Source organism: Carcharodon carcharias, chromosome 11 (assembly GCF_017639515.1).
Source record: "Carcharodon carcharias isolate sCarCar2 chromosome 11, sCarCar2.pri, whole genome shotgun sequence".
Taxonomy (NCBI): domain Eukaryota; kingdom Metazoa; phylum Chordata; class Chondrichthyes; order Lamniformes; family Lamnidae; genus Carcharodon; species Carcharodon carcharias.
In genome coordinates, this window is record NC_054477.1 from 53,891,964 (window position 1) to 53,909,441 (window position 17,478).

Sequence of the window (17,478 nt, forward strand, 5' to 3'; positions counted from 1 at the left end):
TGTGAGGTTATGTATTTTGGCAGGAAGAATAGAGGTGCCAGATATTTATTAAATGGAGAAAGACTGCAGAAAGCTGCATCACAGAGGGATTTAACAGCCCTCATGCATGAATCCCAAGAAGCTAACATACAAGTTCAGCAGGTAATAGGGAAGGCAAATGGAATGCTGGCTTTTATTTTAAGGGGAATGGACAATAAAAAATAGGGAAGTCTTGCTAAAACTATACAAGGCACTAGCTAGACCACACCTAGAATACTGTGAACAGTTTTGGTTCCCTTATCTAAGGAAAGTATTACTGGCATTGGAGGCAATCCAGAGATTTACTAGGTTGATCTCGGGTATGGAGGGATTTTCTTTTGAGGAGAAGTTGAGTGTTGGGCCTGTACCAATTCGGGTTTAGAAGAATGAGAGGTGACCTTATTGAAACATCTGGGCTGAATTTTTCTGTCGGTGAGCAGGGGGCGGGGCCCGCTCACCAATGCGAAAATGACACGGGATGACCTCGGGGGGAATCCCCGACGTCATCCCGCCCCATTTAAATCTTCAGGAAGGCAGGAGCACAGTGAAATCAGCTGTCCGCCCGCCGACCTGTCAATGGCCAATTGAGGCCATTGACAGGATAATTAAGACAATTAAAGGACCTGCCCATCCAACCTTAAGGTTGGTGGGCAGGCCAGGAGCCCCGGCAGGCTTCTGGAGAAACATGAAACTTCACCCACCGGCGGGATGAGGTTTCATGTAGGGTTTAAAAAAGTTTATTAAAGTTTTTGTGAAATTTATTAACATGTCCCATCTTGTGTGACATTGTCACACGAGGGGACATGTAAAGGATTTTTTTATTTTTCTATTTTTAAAGTTTATAAAGCTCTCAGTGATCTTCCTGAGGCAGCACTTAGCTTCAGGGAGATGTGCGCTCTTCTGTGCGCATGCAAGAAAGTGCGCCTTCTCGCATTTGGGGAACCCTCCCCCCGCCCACACAGGAAGCGCAGAGCGCTTCCCGGCGACATCACGCTGGGCAGACTTTAATTGGCCCGCCCACTTAAAATGGCGGCGGGGCCCGCTTCTCCGGCGGGGATCAGCTCCCCTCCTGCCGGAGATTGGGTCAGGCCCATAAGATTCTTAGGGGGCTTGACAGGGTAGATGCTGAGAGTTTGTTTCCCCTTGCGGGAGAGTCTAGGACCAGAGGGCATAATCTCAGAGTAAAGAGTCGCCCATTTAAGATAGAGGTGAGGAGGAATTTTTTCTCTCAGAGTGTAGTGAATCTGTGGAATTCTTTACCGCAGAGGGCTGTAGAGGCTGGGTAGTTAAGTATATTCAAGGCTGAGATCGACAGATTGTTAATCAGTAAGGGAATCAAGGGTTGTGGGGAAAAGGCAGGAAAGCGGAATTGAGGATTATCAGATCAGCCACGATCTCATTGAATGGCAGAGCAGGTTCGATGGGCTGAATGGCCTACTCCTGCTCCTATATCTTATGGCCTTATTGGCACACAGTCAGCACTAGTTTTTTTGATCTTTACGAAATAGAAACCTATCCTGCAGCGAGGTAATGTTGACACTGGGTAATAAATGGAAATTTATGAGAATAATTATGAAGGAAGAACTTGTATTTATCTCGAGTCTTATCACACCCTGGACTAATTACTTTAAAAATGTTGTCATTGCTGTTTAACAGGCTAATGTGACAGGCAGGCAGTTTGCATGTTGCAAAATCCTACAAAATAAGATGTACGAATGACCTGATAATCTGTTTCTGGTGTGTTCATTAAGGATATGGTAAAATCCCTGCTCTTCTTCAAATAGTGCTGTGAGATGGGTAGGCCATTCAGGCCTGAGATGAGGAGAAATTCCTTTGCTCTGAGGGTGGTGAACCTGTGGAATTCTCTACCACAGAAGGCTGTGGAGGCCAAGTTGCTGAATATATTTAGGAAGGCAATAGATTTCTAGACACTAAAGACGTCAAGGGTATGGGGAGAGAGCGAAAATATGGCATTGAGATGGGGGATCAGCCATAATCATACTGAATGGCAGAGCAGGCTTGAAGGACTGAATGACCTATTTCTGCTCCTATTTTCTATGTTTCTATTCACCTGAGCAGGCAAACCGGGGCTTTGGTTTAACATCTCAGCTAAAAGATAATCAGTAATCTCTCAGTACTGCATTAAAATGCCAGCCTAGATAATGTACTTCACTAGGACTTGAACTTTCTGACTCAGTAACAAACGCTACCAGCTGAGTTAAGCTGACAGAACAAGATATTTTTAAAACGCCAAAGTAATGTACTCTCCCTTCTCTGGACCATACTGATCCATGCTGCTTTATAGTTAGCTCTGATAGCTAAGCCAAGAGGATTGCTCTTCAAGAGTGTGTTTAAGCCTTGGCAAGAGAAGACACAGCAGCAATTAAAATCCAGGATGTGCAAGAGACCAGAAATGGAGCAGGGCAGATACCTCGGAGGGTGTTACAGATAGGGAGGGTTGAAAACATGGATGAGAATTTTAAAATGGAGATATTGCTCAATCGGGAATCCATGTAGGTCAGCCTCAATCACAAGTTTAAGCAGTGAATTCCAGACGTCCACCACCCTCTGGGTAAAAAAGTTTTTTCTTATGTCCCCCCTAATCCTTCTACCAATCACCTTAAACCTGTGCCCTCTAACATGTGCCAAATTCCGTTCACCCATCACCTCTGTATTTATCTCGAGTCTTATTTCTCCGCATCTCAGGCCTGAATGGCCTACCCATCTCACAGCACTATTTGAAGAAGAACAGGGATTTTACCATATCCTTAATGAACACACCAGAAACAGATTATCAGGTCATTCATACATCTTATTTTGTAGGATTTTGCAACATGCAAACTGCCCGCCTGTCACATTAGCCTGTTTAACAGCAATGACTACATTTTTAAAGTAATTAGTCCAGGGTGTGATAAGACTCGAGATAAATACAGAGGTGATGGGTGAACGGAATTTGGCACATGTTAGAGGGCACAGGTTTAAGGTGATTGGTAGAAGGATTAGGGGGGACATAAGAAAAAACTTTTTTACCCAGAGGGTGGTGGACGTCTGGAATTCACTGCCTAAATTTGTGATTGAGGCTGAAGCGCTCAGCTCATTTAAAAGGTACCTGGATCTGCATCTGAAGTGCTGTAACCTGCTAGGCTATGGACCAGGTGCTGGAAAGCGGCATTGAAATGAGCAGCTAGTTTTTTTTTTTCTCTTTTTTGGCCAGCGCAAACACGATGGCTGAATGGCTTCTTTCTGTGCCATAACTTTTCTATGGTTCTATGGTTAGGATATGGGTAGCAGCATTTTGGATAAGCCTAAGTTTATGGAGGAGGGAAGATGGGAGGCTGGGCAGGAGCGCATTCAAGTAGTCAAATCTAGAGGATTTGGATGAAGGTCTTAGCAGCAGATGGGTGAAACAGGGGCAGAGTCAGATGATGTTACAGAAGTGGAAGGATTTAATGGCGACACTGATATGTGGTCAGCTCCTGTGAAGCACCTTGGGACGTTTGACTGTATTACAGTTGTTATATAACTCCGAATTGTTGTTGTGTTTAGACAGAACATATTCAATCATCTTAATAACTAATTGTAAGCTATATGTTTAACAAATTGAATTTTTCACAGTGCTTCATAAAATAAATTACTTTTTGAATGCAGTGACTGTTACTAGGTAACCAAATATGACAGCCAACCTGCACTAACAGCATTCACAAACAGGAAATTAAATGTATTTCAGTTTAATTTGCTCTTTGATACTGTTGGTTATGCCCAAGACATAAGAGAATTCTCTGCCTGTCTTCATGATGTGCCTTGTGATCTTCAACCTCCAGCAGAACCACCAGAGCACACAGACAGGACTGGAACAAGCAAAGATCTTCAGTTTCCATCTCATCCAAAGGTCGGCATCTTCAGTGATGCCACTTATTCTGTGCTTCAATTAAGTGTCAGTCTAGATTATTGGTTCAATCCTTGCTCTGGGGCTTAAAACCATATTCTTCTGACCCAGTTTGAAGAGTGCTCCCAAAAGGGCCATAAAGTTACAGAAGGCATCACAGCTGTCTTCATTTAACATACACGCATGGCTTTTCCCTCAGCGACCAACTAGTGATCAAGAGTTGAAAATGTGGCTGATATTTCCACTCCCTAGCCCAGGGGCACTCAGCCCAATTGCAGTGCTCCTGCTGCTTCCCTGTCTGAGATTAACTAACTCAGCACATAATGTAATAATTGTAACAGAAATAATCTTTCTAAAACTAAAGGGTGTAAAAGGAAAGCAGAGAAAGGGTTCGTGCCGAGAGTGCAGGAATATCAGCGGAAGACCATGAGACTGTAAATAGGAATTACTAATTTGACTACCCTTGTGTGTAATTTTGTTCCTCAGTTCTCGGGCCAATGATCAAAATTCGTAATGGTCCATGAACAACAAAGGGTTAGTTGAACACAAAGGCACAATGTGCACAAGAACAAACACTTGAATTTCAATGGATGACATGGCATTCTCACAAACAAAAAGTCACCATTGTCCCTGACTTCTTAGCATGACCATGTAAAGCAGTTCTAATGTGGGTAGGAACAAGATGATAGAACTAAAGATAACTTGAAGCCAAAACAGTCATCAATGTCTGACAAAGTAAACAACAACTTAATCTAGTTTTCCTAACAATAGGACTTCTAAATCACTTTTCTTTCTCTTCCGCCTCCCATTTTCATGCTAATTATTAATCAATTTTCATCAAGATGCATTTTAGTTCAAGATTTTAACTGCTGCAAGCTAGTTTTGATCATTTGATAGCAAGTTTATTAACCACTTGAAAATTATAGGTGTATTTTAAACTTATCTTTAGACATAAGATTTTTGATTTCTGCAGAGATTCAATTAACTGATAACAAAATGTTATTGATATATTATCTTAATTTTCATTTCAAATACACAGCCTTTAGGATAATATCTTTTGAAAGTAATAGCAAGGGGTTATCACATTCTGAACACAAAGAGTTAACAAACCAATTTTTTTAGGAATCGTGTATGTTTCTAATATTCTTTGAAAAAAAGGACCCTCTTAATCAGTTCTGGCCTTAAGCTTCATTTTCACAGTGAATCTGGAGTCAATTCTGTTCACTTTTATTTTGAATTTGCAGCAGGAATTGGCAGAGCCCCCAGAAGATCTAAATCAGGCTAACCCTCAAATTCCAGCATTGGGATGCCAGACCCATAGTCTGGGTTATGCATGCACATCATCGACAAAACTTCTGGCGCACACATTTTGAAAACACTGCCTACCACCATTTCATCAGATTGCCTGACAGCACAAAGCAGCACATCAGAGTAAAAGCAAACTGAATTTTGGTTCAAAACAGGGAATTTCTTTGTTGGCAATAATTTTAAATTTATTCTAAAATGTTCTCAAAACACATTAAAACATAAGTTATTTCAGTGCAAATGTTACTTTATTCTGTCTTGAGCCTGTGCCCCCCTATGTAAATGGGCTTTTCCAGCAATTATTGTGAATCAGTCTAAGCCCCAGTGTGTAGAGAGTTGATTTTACTACGTATGCACAAAAAGACAATGCAGAGCACAGCAGGGCTCTGGGCCTGACCTTTTTGTATTTCCTTGTGATCTCTGAACCAGTGCCCCTTTGTGTGCCAGGACCCATAAACAAATCCAAATGACATGAACTCACTCAATTTTCAAGTCTAAGGCAGCAACTGATTCAAATTAATTGTTTCAAATGTACCCAGGGGAAGGAGCATTAACTCACAGCTTTTAGCTGTGGCTCTCGGCATGTGTTTTGTACTCTGCCAGTACTAGTCTGCAGTTCCATTCACTGAGAACTTGTGCTGGCAAGTGTATGCAATGGAGATTCAAATTTCAGAATGAACTTGCTTAGAATATGTTGAATCCGATTCATTGATGTATTCTATGACTATAGGAAGCAAAGGATGAAACTGGAGAAACAAAATCTTCAGCTCTTCATACCTTTGAGAGTTCCTGCCCTGGACCACACTGTTTGCAGGCCACACAGTTTCCAGCTTGGTCTCTGTACTCCTGCTCCCGGCAGTCTCCTGTCTCGCCTGCAGCTCCGTGAATCTAATGAAAACAGGCAGATTTACTGAACAAACTCAGTTCCATAAGAGTCTTTTGTTTTTCATTGAAGTTGGAAAGAGAATTAAAAGTTGGTAAGTAGTAACAGGGTAATTAAAAAATAATATTCCTTTTTGTTTGTGTACAAGCAGTCAACAGAGTAATTTAAAAAAAAACCACTATTGGCAAATGGAATATATATACAAAATATATACCTTTTCTGGCTGCCCTAAATCAAGGAGGAATCAGAGGAGCTAAAGCTTGAAGAAGGGTCTTTTCAACTTAAAACATCAACTAACAGACTTTTGCTCTTCCACAGATGCTGCTGAGTATTCCTACTTTCAGTTTTCAGATATCCAGCATCTGCAATATTTCGATTTTGATGCTGGAGGAACACTAACGTAGTATTAATGCCTGAGTGAATTGTGTATCAGTTGCTACTGCAAGCTCGATAGTGGCACTGCCACTGAAAACAAAGCCTCTGGCAAGAATGTTTGATCTGTGTCATTTGTCTTCAGGACAATGGGAGGCTGGCAGTGTGATTTTACTGTTTTACAATCTGCTCTACTGCTTGCAGGGCTTAATTCCATGGTCTGACGCCAGTAGTGGTGTAAATGTTGGGATATCGAACATCTCAGCAGGTTCCTAATGAACCATACCTGCATAACTTTGATCTGGGAGGTAACACCATATAAACAGTGTGGTCTCCAACATCAAAACCTTCTCTGACAAAAGACACATTATTTCTGGAACTCCTAGCATTTGGGTCATGCAATGGCCTCAGCATGAGATCAACTTAAGTTCCAAATTTATTATTATTCACTGCATATTTCTTCTCTTGAATATTATTCTGGTAATTCCTTGACCAGTTGCCTCTGGTTTTATTTAATTAGAAATGTAAAAACAGGTGTAAAAATAGGTGGTTAAAGCATAACTGCTTCTGAAGGGCAGTTTGTTGAAATCTGAGTAAAGATATAAGGGGTTAAAGAACAGCAAGTTTGAAAAGTCTTTAATGTTCATTTAAAAAGACAGGATAAACAAGGCCTTATTAAATTGGTTTTGCAGAAACAAACATAAGTGAATTGCAATGTAATTTTAGTGCAATTGCTTCATTATGATATATAAAGAGAGATTATCTGCACCAAAACTACAAGGATTGTAAAGAATCTACTTGCGTGCCATTACAACAGTTTCCTAAGAAGCTCCCTGTACTACATAAGCATTCACTCTGATTTATGTTGTGCAATCACTACTCACTGAGTAACTCTTCATTTTGTATAATTAAAGGGCTGCAAAATTTTCATGGCCTCAATTGGACTTGCCAAGGAGACATCTGCACAAACTACAGTACATAAAAATAGCAAGACATGCAAATCTTCCAACTGGTATACATCATTTTTAGATGCATTTATGAGGAAGCTAAATAAATACATGAAGGAAAAGGGGATAGAAAGGTAACTTAATAACTTATGAATTGAAGTAAGGTGGGAGGAGGCTCATGTGAAGCAGAGACCTATTGGACCAAACAGCCTGTTTCTGCTCTGTAAATTCTGAATTTTATGTAATCAGCTTGGTGAAAAAATGAGTTGAGTGTAATTTGAGAAATAACCTGTAGCCCTAAAATGTTTTACTGACTTTTGAACTAGCCTGTCACCTTGTGCAGTTAGTTACAACTCAACAAATAATATCAAAAAAGAACTGGAGAGATTTCAGCAAGGAGTCGAGTAAAATGTTTTGTACTCAGACAGATGAGAGTAGCCCAGCATGAGTCCCGAAGGATAATTTAACTGGACAAGTATATACTTACAGTCTTATTACTTTGCTTGGCTCATTTCACCTTAATATTGAAACATAAATTGAAACAAATGTGCTGGTTGAATTATTTTTGCTCAAATTATTGTTTTGAAAGGTTATTAAATTTTATTGGAATAACTGATTTACTGGTGGGTTTTACATCCAAGTCACCTTGTGTATAAATCAGGCAGTTGCATGATTTACATATTTGGGAGGTCCTTTACTGGGATGAAATGCCATACATGCATTGATGTAGCAGCATTAAAATATAAAAATGTCCCAATGTGCTTCACACAAATGGTGTCAGAGAAAAACTGACATCAAGTCAAAGAAGGAGCTATTAAAAGGGGTGACCAAAAGTTTTGTCTCTGAGGTAGACTTTAAGGAGGGTCTTAAAGGAGATGAGAGAGGCTGAAAGGCAGAGAGGTTTAAGTAAGAGAATTCCAGAGTTCAGGGCCTAAATGGCTGATGGTATAGCTGCCAATGGTGGGTTGAAGGGGGTGGAGTGTTGTACAAGAGTGTTGTACATAGGTTGCAGGTTTTCAAACAGTTGTAGGGCGGGAGGAAGTTTCAGAGACAGGAAAGGGATTTGAAGATGATGATGAGAGTTTTAATCCAGAGATATTGTGGGATTAGTAGCCAATGTAGATCATAGGACGGATGGGTGAGCAGAACTTAGTGCAATGAGAGACAAGGCAATAACAACTTGCATTTATATAGCACCTTTAACATAGTAAAACATCCCAAGACACTTCACAGGAGCATATTCAAACAAAATCTGATACAGAGCCACATAAGGAGATATTAGCGTAGATGACCGAAAGCTCAAAGAGGTAGGTTTTAAAAAGAACTTTAAAGGAGGAAAAAAAAGGCAGCGATTTGGACGGTTGAGGGCATGGCTATTAATATTGAACCAAGATCATCAAGAGATCAGAATGAGAGGAGTGCAGATATCTCGAAGCTTTAAAGGGTTGGAAGAGGTTACACAGATAGGAAGAGGCGAGTCTATGGAGAGATTTGAAAACAAAGATAAAAGTATTAAAATTGAGGCTTTGCTCAACAGGGAGCCAATGTAGGTCAATGTAGCACAGCTGTAAAATATTAATTCAAGATATTTGGTGGTACACCATCAATTCGAATGGAAATTTTAAAAGAAAGAAGTTAAAAAAAATCTATTTTCTAGGAAGTAGCAGTTTTACATAGATTTTGTATATTTGGTTTGATCTTTATTCATGAACAAAAAATAGCACAGGACCTGAAATGTTTCACTGAAAGGATGTGTTTGGCTGGTGAATTAAGGCAAAGGCAAAAATTATTCAGATTCAGTGGAACCATAATTACAAACAGTTCATTAGAATAAATTTACTCTCAGGTCAAGCAAAGGCTATCATTATACTGAGTATAAGTGTTCAAACCTCAAAAGCCAAATTCCTGATAAGAAGAGCTGTCTGCAATAACAAAGGTTGACTGTAGTCAGTTGTTTCTGAATAAACTATGTATATATAAACTAACCCTTTCCCTGCCTCTTCTGAATACAAAAGGACTCTAGAAAATGTGCACAAATAATTAGCGCTTTGAAGGGTGAACAGTAACATCAATTTGGAAAGAATATTTTGGAAAGATTATCTGCCATAATGGTATTTGGCAAAAGAAGTGCAGATTTTTTTGATTGACTATAGTGCCAATCCTTCGCAAAAACTTAACAAGAAACCTTTGTGTTACATGCTTTCCGAGAATTAGAGAGCTGATAGTAATGCGCAATACTTCTCATATTCTGCTTCTGCTTTAGTTATGTCAGCGTCACAGACTAATATCTGTTTTCTGCCAACATTAGTCCAGATCTACCAGTCTCTGGATGGTCGTATCTTGGAGGTACTCCAGAAGATATGCCGGAGACGCCTCAGAAGTCCCAATGCTAGGGGTCTGCAGGAATTGCCCAGGAAGTTTCAACTTCCAATGGACAATTCCCCAGCATCCAGATCCTCTGAAAAAGCATCCAACTCTTGAGCTAAGAGTTGGGCATTCAGAGAGATCTGACTCACTTACCAGAATAGTTACTGAGGAAATGTTAGACAGGAAAAAAATCCTCTAAAACTCACCATCCCTAACTCTCCCGCCACCGACTCTCCGACTTCCCCCGACCACCCCTGACACTCCAAGACCCTCCTAGCCCTCTGACTCCCCAATCATCCAATTCCCCTCTCAACCTGATCCCACCACCCTATGACCCTGCCACACCCTACTCAGCTGGCACTCTAATCACCCTGCCATCTACCCCCCTACTCACTCTGCAACCTACCACCCTATCCACCCTGCCACCTACCACCCAGCTGGCACCCTACCCACTTAACTCACACACACCCATTCGCTAACACACTGAAAAGCTATTTAGATGTTCCAAAGCTTTTCACTGTGTTGGTGAATGATGACTTACCAAAATACGGCAGTCAGAGCCGTAAAAAGGGGGCGAGGCTTCCCCCCCCACCCCCACCGTCCATTTTACTCTAGGAACAGGGCGGTCTGCAGAAGAGGCCTGGTTCGGAAGTCCGGGCCAGAAATGCAGAGGTGCAGCGCAGAGTAAAAAAATAGGAGCGGAGTGACAATCCGATGGTGACTGCCACTCCTCGGAAGATTAGGCCCAACTTCTCAGTGTGCACTCCGACCTGCGGAAGAGAACCAAATGGACTCCTTTTTGTGAATGCATTCTGTATTTGGGTGCAAAACACAATGCTATCATTTGAAATCAAAATACCACAATCATTATTTTGGGGTCTTCTGATATTTGCATTAGTTTCTATAATGATGCATTGTGATTTGCTGAAAAGTAGAGATTTTTTCAAGGACTGGTACAAAGACATCAAATGCAAACTCCTTACCAGACAAAAAGCGATCAGCAGGTGTTGCAATATGCCTTGTTGTTTGTGGGACATCCCGACTCTCATTCCTGCGGTACAAAGTATCTCCGCGGAGATCTACCTCGGCTTTCTCATCAACAAACAGGGCTGGAAAGCAAAATACTTTCTAGTAATTCTCAAGTAATTCTCTTTAAATATCATATATCAGCATCATAAGATACTCCATTGGCGTGCTTAAAGAAATCCTTGTCAAGTATGAGTGATACTGTTCCACAGTGCCGCAAAATATGTTCATTTTAAAGAAATAATAGAATATCGTGAGTGTCTGGAACCGTGATCCCTTCTAAAATTAAACTGCAGCAAGACTATTGTTTTTTTTTTGTTGTATAGTTGTAAACATATCCAATGCCCTTGACGAAGGATTACATCCAAATATTAACATGTCCTTTGTCAGCAAATACTATGTATTGCCAACGTATTCTGTGTTTCCAATTGCCCGGTTTTTTTATTTGTACCTTTTTTAAAAAACTAATTTTTTAAGGGTGATCACACGATCCTGTTAAGAAATATCAAGTGCTGAACATGCAGAATTTTGCCTTATTATCAAATTTAAAGGCCATACTTTCCGCTTCATAGCAGGACCGGATTAATCTGGACGCATGGAGTTGTATGTGGAAATATCTATATGCAAACAGCCCAGCTTGCGGGATTTGTTGGCTGTTTATGGAAGCAGTGATAGTGTTTGAGAGACAGTTCCCCCCCAAAAAGGTGGCCAAATTCGCACAATGCTTTGCAACTCCGCCTGAATTACGGTTGGATTGGCAGAGGTCAGGGGGTCAGATGCTTTACTGACTACAGTTCGTCTCAATCACACCTTCAGGCCAAAGAATGTTTTCTGTAGCGACAGGGTGAGTGCATTTGAAAAAAGCTGAGCGGAGAAGTTCTTTCCCTCTTTATAATTAGTTGATGTGGTGAAGGCGTTAATGGTTATTTCTGCCCTTGTTTATTTTCAGTGAAAATTTCCCTTTTCTCCTCAAAGACTGAGCGCGCAGCTCAGATGGCGGCTTTTGGATCTCCACAAATAGATATTTAATCCGCGCACAGTCTACAATTCTATCCGAAGAGGCGGATAATTTGGTGAAGTAAACGTTTAACATAGACGTCGAATATTGGCCGAATCCAGCGGAATTATCAAACACCACCATCCCTTCGAGGAGCAGCCGAACCCCTTCCCACCCAGGGTGGGATCAAACTCATTTACCCCTCAAAATAAAATCCCCAAAACACATTATCCGCGCGTGTGAAAAGTAAAGCACCGAAATGTTAAAAGCCATCGTGCCAATCCTAGTGATCGGCAACAATTCAAATCATTCCGAGCCACCAATTTCATTAAAAATTGGAAAATGGGACAGCAAGCTACTGGCACTCGCCTTTCGGACAAGTCCATCTGCCGCCCATTTCCTCCAGACCGCAATCACCTTTCTACCTGCCCTGAACTCGCGAACTTCATTCTTGATTTGACTTTTCTCCTTTGGTTTCGCTCTGTTCAGATCTAAAGTCGCCTCCCACCCCACGGCCTCCTTTCCCCGACTCAGTGTCCGCAAACTCCCCCGCCACCCGACGCCCCAGCAACGTTTCCATTGAAGTGCAGCCACTTCAAAAGGTTGCAGCCCGGGCCAGCAGCAGTCGCCTCTGATAATCTGATCGGAGATCACTGAGCGATCAAAGGCTGCTGGCGGAGCAGGAGCATTTGACCAGGTACAGCACCGAGCGCAGAGTTAGGGGCACAGACCCCATTTCATGTCGCTGTGTACCTCGAAAGTCGGTTCCTTTTCTCTCGGATGCCGATCCCTTTTCTTGTCCCTAGCAATCCGAAAAAAGCAAGCGAGCCGTAGCAGCCTTCCTGCGCCCTGTGATGTTTTATCTGAGTCTAATCGCTGCGGCTCTTAAGTGTTTGGGAGTTCCAAGGCTCTGTGTGTGTGTGTGTGTGTATGTGTGTGTGAAGCACTTCTCAGCGCCAGGGGTTACAGTCTATCCCTTTCATCTCGCTCTTCAGATCCCATGACATCATCTAAACTTCAGATTGCAAAGGGATTGGTTAGGAATGAGGCATCCTGGGGAAAGTTGGTCATAGTATAGAACAGAACTTTAATCCTCCTTCAGACTGGGTTTGCACACATGCCTGCTTAAATTGAAAACGTAATCCTGACTAGCACTAGACAAAGGCACGCATCCATAGTTAGATGCAGTACCTCGTTTACTGTCAACGCATACTTCTTTGAAAATCTCGCTGAATGCGTAAACTCACTTATAACAAAAAACGACTGCAAGATTCTTGTTGAAAGTGGATTGCATGAAATATTATCCTCTATAATGAGCCGGAGTACGTATAAAGTTATATACAATCTCACAACTGTATACAAAGATCAGTTTATATGCTGCAAAATGGGAAAAATCGATAATTTTCATGCAATTTAACATTGGCAGGATTTTTCATATGAGAATTTGACTTTGATATGTTTTTGCTCATTTTTCTCTGCCAGCTTTTCTCTCCCTTTCACTGTTAAGTAAGTGCTGACTCCTAGTATAGGTCCAATTCCACTCCAGTCCATTGTCCATGTATGAACCTTGACAGTACTAGGCAGCCTATTTGACTGCAAGGAGATCCAAAACTGAATTTTGTTTGATTCAATGTCCAAACATACAGATTTCAACGTTAGATGTTGATTTAAAGTGGGAATGGTGGTGATATTCTCCTTTTGAACACAGGGATACTGAATGGTGCACTCTGGCTTAGATCATCTAGTTTAAAACAGACTAGGAATGAACCTGGGAGCCTTCAGTTCTGTGTAATTTAACTAATCACAAGGTGAACTGTCAAGGGTACTTTTGACAGGAGTTTGGAATCATTTTGAAAGCATTTTTTTTCTTTTTTTCTGGCTTTTCTGCACTTTTCTGAATTCTCGACATGCATTTTTCTGCTCCCTTTCAAAGATATGAATTAACTAACACAAGATATGAATGGCTTGCAGACATCCCTAGCAACTAGATCTGGTATTTCCTAGGTCAGACAGCCGCCATAGACAGAGAAACAAAGTTAACTTTTCAGGTTGATCATGTTAATGTTGTTTTTCTCTCTCCACAGATTTTGCCTGACTAGCTAAATAAGTACAGCATTTTCTGCTTTTATTTCAGATTTCCAGCATCCACAGTATTTTACTTTTGGCATTTGCCAAGTATTTGCACATGGATTTTTGCCACTGTGTGGATATCTAAAACAATTTTAACTTAACAGCTATAACTTGGCTAATATTCTTCACTTGTTTGTTTTGATGCAAATAAATTATTCAAAAAAGGCCTGATGTTGACTGTAACAAATCTTGTGACCTGTGTTCATATAAGTACTAAGATATTGCAGAATCACAGAGCACAGGAGATTATGTGCTGGCTCTTTGAATATGTTATCCAATTAGACCTCCTCCACAAGCTGCTTCTCACATAGCCCTGCAAATTTTTTCTTTTCAAGTATCAATCTAAATACCTGTAGAAGGATAATGCCCGCTACATTTGCCATGTGCGTTACATTGCAGGAAGCAAAATATGATGCCACAGTCTTGTATAAGAATAATTGTAACAAAAACTCTGAGATGTAAAGCAATGCTTTTTCTCAATTTCAGACATGTATTTGCTTTGCTCCCAATAACTAACCATATAGTCTTTCAAATTCATGCATCAACAAACAAACAAAAGCATTTGAAGTGGAACCTGTTGTTTTCTGTGATGTTTGTTCAATTGCTTAGGGTGGACTGCAAAAATCTTGTTGCTGGCTGAATGATAAATGAGTTGGCACATTTATAATACAAACATCTATAACACACATGCAGGCAATGATGATAGATCCTCTCAGTGAATGAATTGCATTTCAGATTTCTCTTTGTTCAGATAAGAGATATGCAGAAAATATTGTTTCTCAATATTTTAAGAGCGCTTATTTACAAATTATTTATGTTCCTTTTACTCCATTTATAGTTTTCTCAAACCATCATCCATAATTTAGAGAACAGATAGGTAATATGTTCCCAGAACTCTGTCTTTGGCAGAGCTTTGAGTGCCAACCAAATTAGCTAAAATCTTAGTTATACTGCAGTTAGTGCATCATACTTTACATCTCACATAAATTGCCCTACTATCTGCAGCACTAACACTGTTATTCCACTAAAAATCATTGTGGAAATTTGTATTCACTTTACACATCTCTATACCATTCTAATGCAAGAGGAGGCATAAACTTGTATTAAGGTGAGGAGAATAAGGCAGCATGGCAGAAGAACTGGCACATTAGATATTATCCTCCATAGCATATCCAGAGGCAGCATAAGTTGGAGGAGCGCTATGTTTAAAGACCCGATTGTCCAAGTCTGCCTTTGTACACCTCTACAGCCTTCTTTGCGAAGATCTTCAACCTCTTTCCATTGCCAGAATATGATAGCAACCACTTCCCTGAATTTTTTTGGCACAAGATCCTTTCAAGATGCAATGAGGAACCTGTGTAACATCAATCAAGGCAGCCATGCGACAGGTCATGGGTGTGTTCTTCAACAAAGCTGCAGAGTTTGGCATCATATGCAGATAGAGAGGGAGGGAGCTATAGAGTTCTACTACATTGTTGAATTCCCTGGGGAGGTGACGCACATGTGACATTGACCACTCCAAGATGTATTACTGACTGGCAACCCAGGAGTCTGTCCCTTCTATTTTTTCACCTCTTCCAAACCCTTTGTTGCGATGCTGCCCTGTCATAGTGTTCTGTGTGCACAAGTAGCCTGTGATTATTCATGGTTCTGGCAATAGATACTTCAGCTGAAAATGGGAGATGGTCAGAGTGGATAAAACACAGTAGGATTGAAAAATAAAAATAATCTCTGAAGCCTCCCTTTATTTCCATAAGAACATAAGAAATAAAAGCAGGAGTGGACATGGCCCGTCAAGCCTGCCCCGCCATTTAATATGATCATGGCTGACCTTCTGCTTCGACTCCCCATATTCCTTGATTTCGAGAGAGACCAAAAATCTGTCCATCTCAGCCTAAAACATATTCAATGATAGAGCATCCACAGCCCCTTTGGTTAGAGAATTCCAAAGAATCACGACCCTTTGAGTGAAGATATTTCTCCTGATCTCATGTAGAGTACTGCGTACAGTTTTGGTCTCCTTATTAAAGGAGGGATATATTTGCATTGGAGGCAGCTCAGAGAAGGTTCACTGTGTTGATTCTGGCAATTGTCTCTGTGGAAAGCCTGAGCAGGTTGGGCCTATACTCATTGGAGTTTAGAAGAATGAGATGTGGTCTTATTGAAAAATATAAGATTCAAAAGGGACTTGACAGGGTAGATACTGAGACGGTGTCCCCCCTCATGAGGGAATGTGAAACTAGGGGGCACAGTTTCAAAATAAGAGGTCTCCCATTTAAGATGGAGATGAGGAGGAATTTCTTCTCTCAGAGGGTCATTAATCTAAGGAATTCTATTCCCCAGTGGCAATGGAGGCTAGTTCATTTAATATATTCAAGGCTCAGTTAGACAGATTTTTGATTTACAGGGGAGTCAAGGATTATGGGGGTTAGGCAAAAAAGCTGAGTTAAGGCCACCATCAGCTTAGCCATGACCTTATTGAATGGCGGAGCGGGCTTGAGGGCTGAATGGGTTCCTTCTACTCCTATTTCTTATGTTCTTGTGAACCCAGGAAAAAAATTGCCAGGGGAGGGGTCTGAGGACTTGTGGGAGGAGTCAACTACTGCACTTTGGGGCACTCTAATAATTTATGCTTTAAAATGTGTAGGGCAAGGCTCAGCTGAGATATGTCAAGAATACTCAGATACCAACAAATGCCATGACAGTATCAGTAGGAATGACCACCACATAGTCCTTGTGGAGACAAAGTCCCATCTTCACATTGAAGATACCCTCCATCATGTGTGGCACTACCACCGTGCTAAATGGGATAGATTTTGAACAGATCTAGCAGCTCAAGACTGGGCAACCATGAGGCGCTGTGGGCCATCAGCAGCAGCAGAATTGAACTCACCCACAATCTGTAACCTCATGGCCTGGCATATCCTCCACTCTACCATTACTACCAAGTCAGGGGATCAACCCTGGTTCAATCAAGGGCATCCCAGGAGCTGCACCAAGCATACCTAAAAATGAGGTGTCAACCTGGTGAAGCTATAACACAGGACTACTTGCATGCCAAACAGCATAAGCAGCAAGAGATAGACAGAGCTAAGTGATTCCACAACCAACGGATCAGATCTAAGCTCTGCAGTCCTGCCACATCTAGTCATGAATGGTGTTGGACAATTAAACAACTCACTGGAGGAGGAGCCTTCACAAATATCCCCATCCTTAATGATGAGGGAGCCCAGCACATCAATGCAAAAGATAAGGCTGAAGCATTTGCAATAATCTTCAGCTAGGAATGCTGAGTGGATGATCCATCTCGGCCTCTTCCAGAGGACCTGAGCATCATAGTTAGCAGTCTTCAGCCAATTTGATTCCCCTCTTTGACATCAAAGCTGCATTTGACCGAGTGTGCCATCAAGGAGACCGATCAAAACTGGAGTCAATGAGAATCAGGGGAAAACTCTCTGCTAGTTGGAGTCGTACCCAGCATAAAGGAAGATGGTTGTGGTTGTTGGAGGTCAGTCATTTCAGCCCCAGGACATCACTGTAGGAGTTC

The 17,478-nt window shown here is 41.2% G+C and overlaps 1 protein-coding gene across 1 annotated transcript in view; it reads right to left on the bottom strand.

Moving 5' to 3' along the window:
- The window catches only part of tnfrsf19 (tumor necrosis factor receptor superfamily, member 19), a 107,213-nt gene extending 94,393 nt beyond the window's left edge, over nt 1-12,820 (bottom strand). The window contains exons 1-3 of the mRNA XM_041198547.1: nt 12,555-12,820; nt 10,762-10,887; nt 5,987-6,097 (exon numbers count right to left, since the gene is read on the bottom strand). Of these exons, the coding sequence (XP_041054481.1) occupies nt 5,987-6,097; nt 10,762-10,827 (177 nt within the window). The 5' untranslated portion in view covers nt 10,828-10,887; nt 12,555-12,820. The remainder of the gene's footprint in view (nt 1-5,986; nt 6,098-10,761; nt 10,888-12,554) is intronic.
- Nucleotides 12,821-17,478: the final 4,658 nt, after the last annotated feature.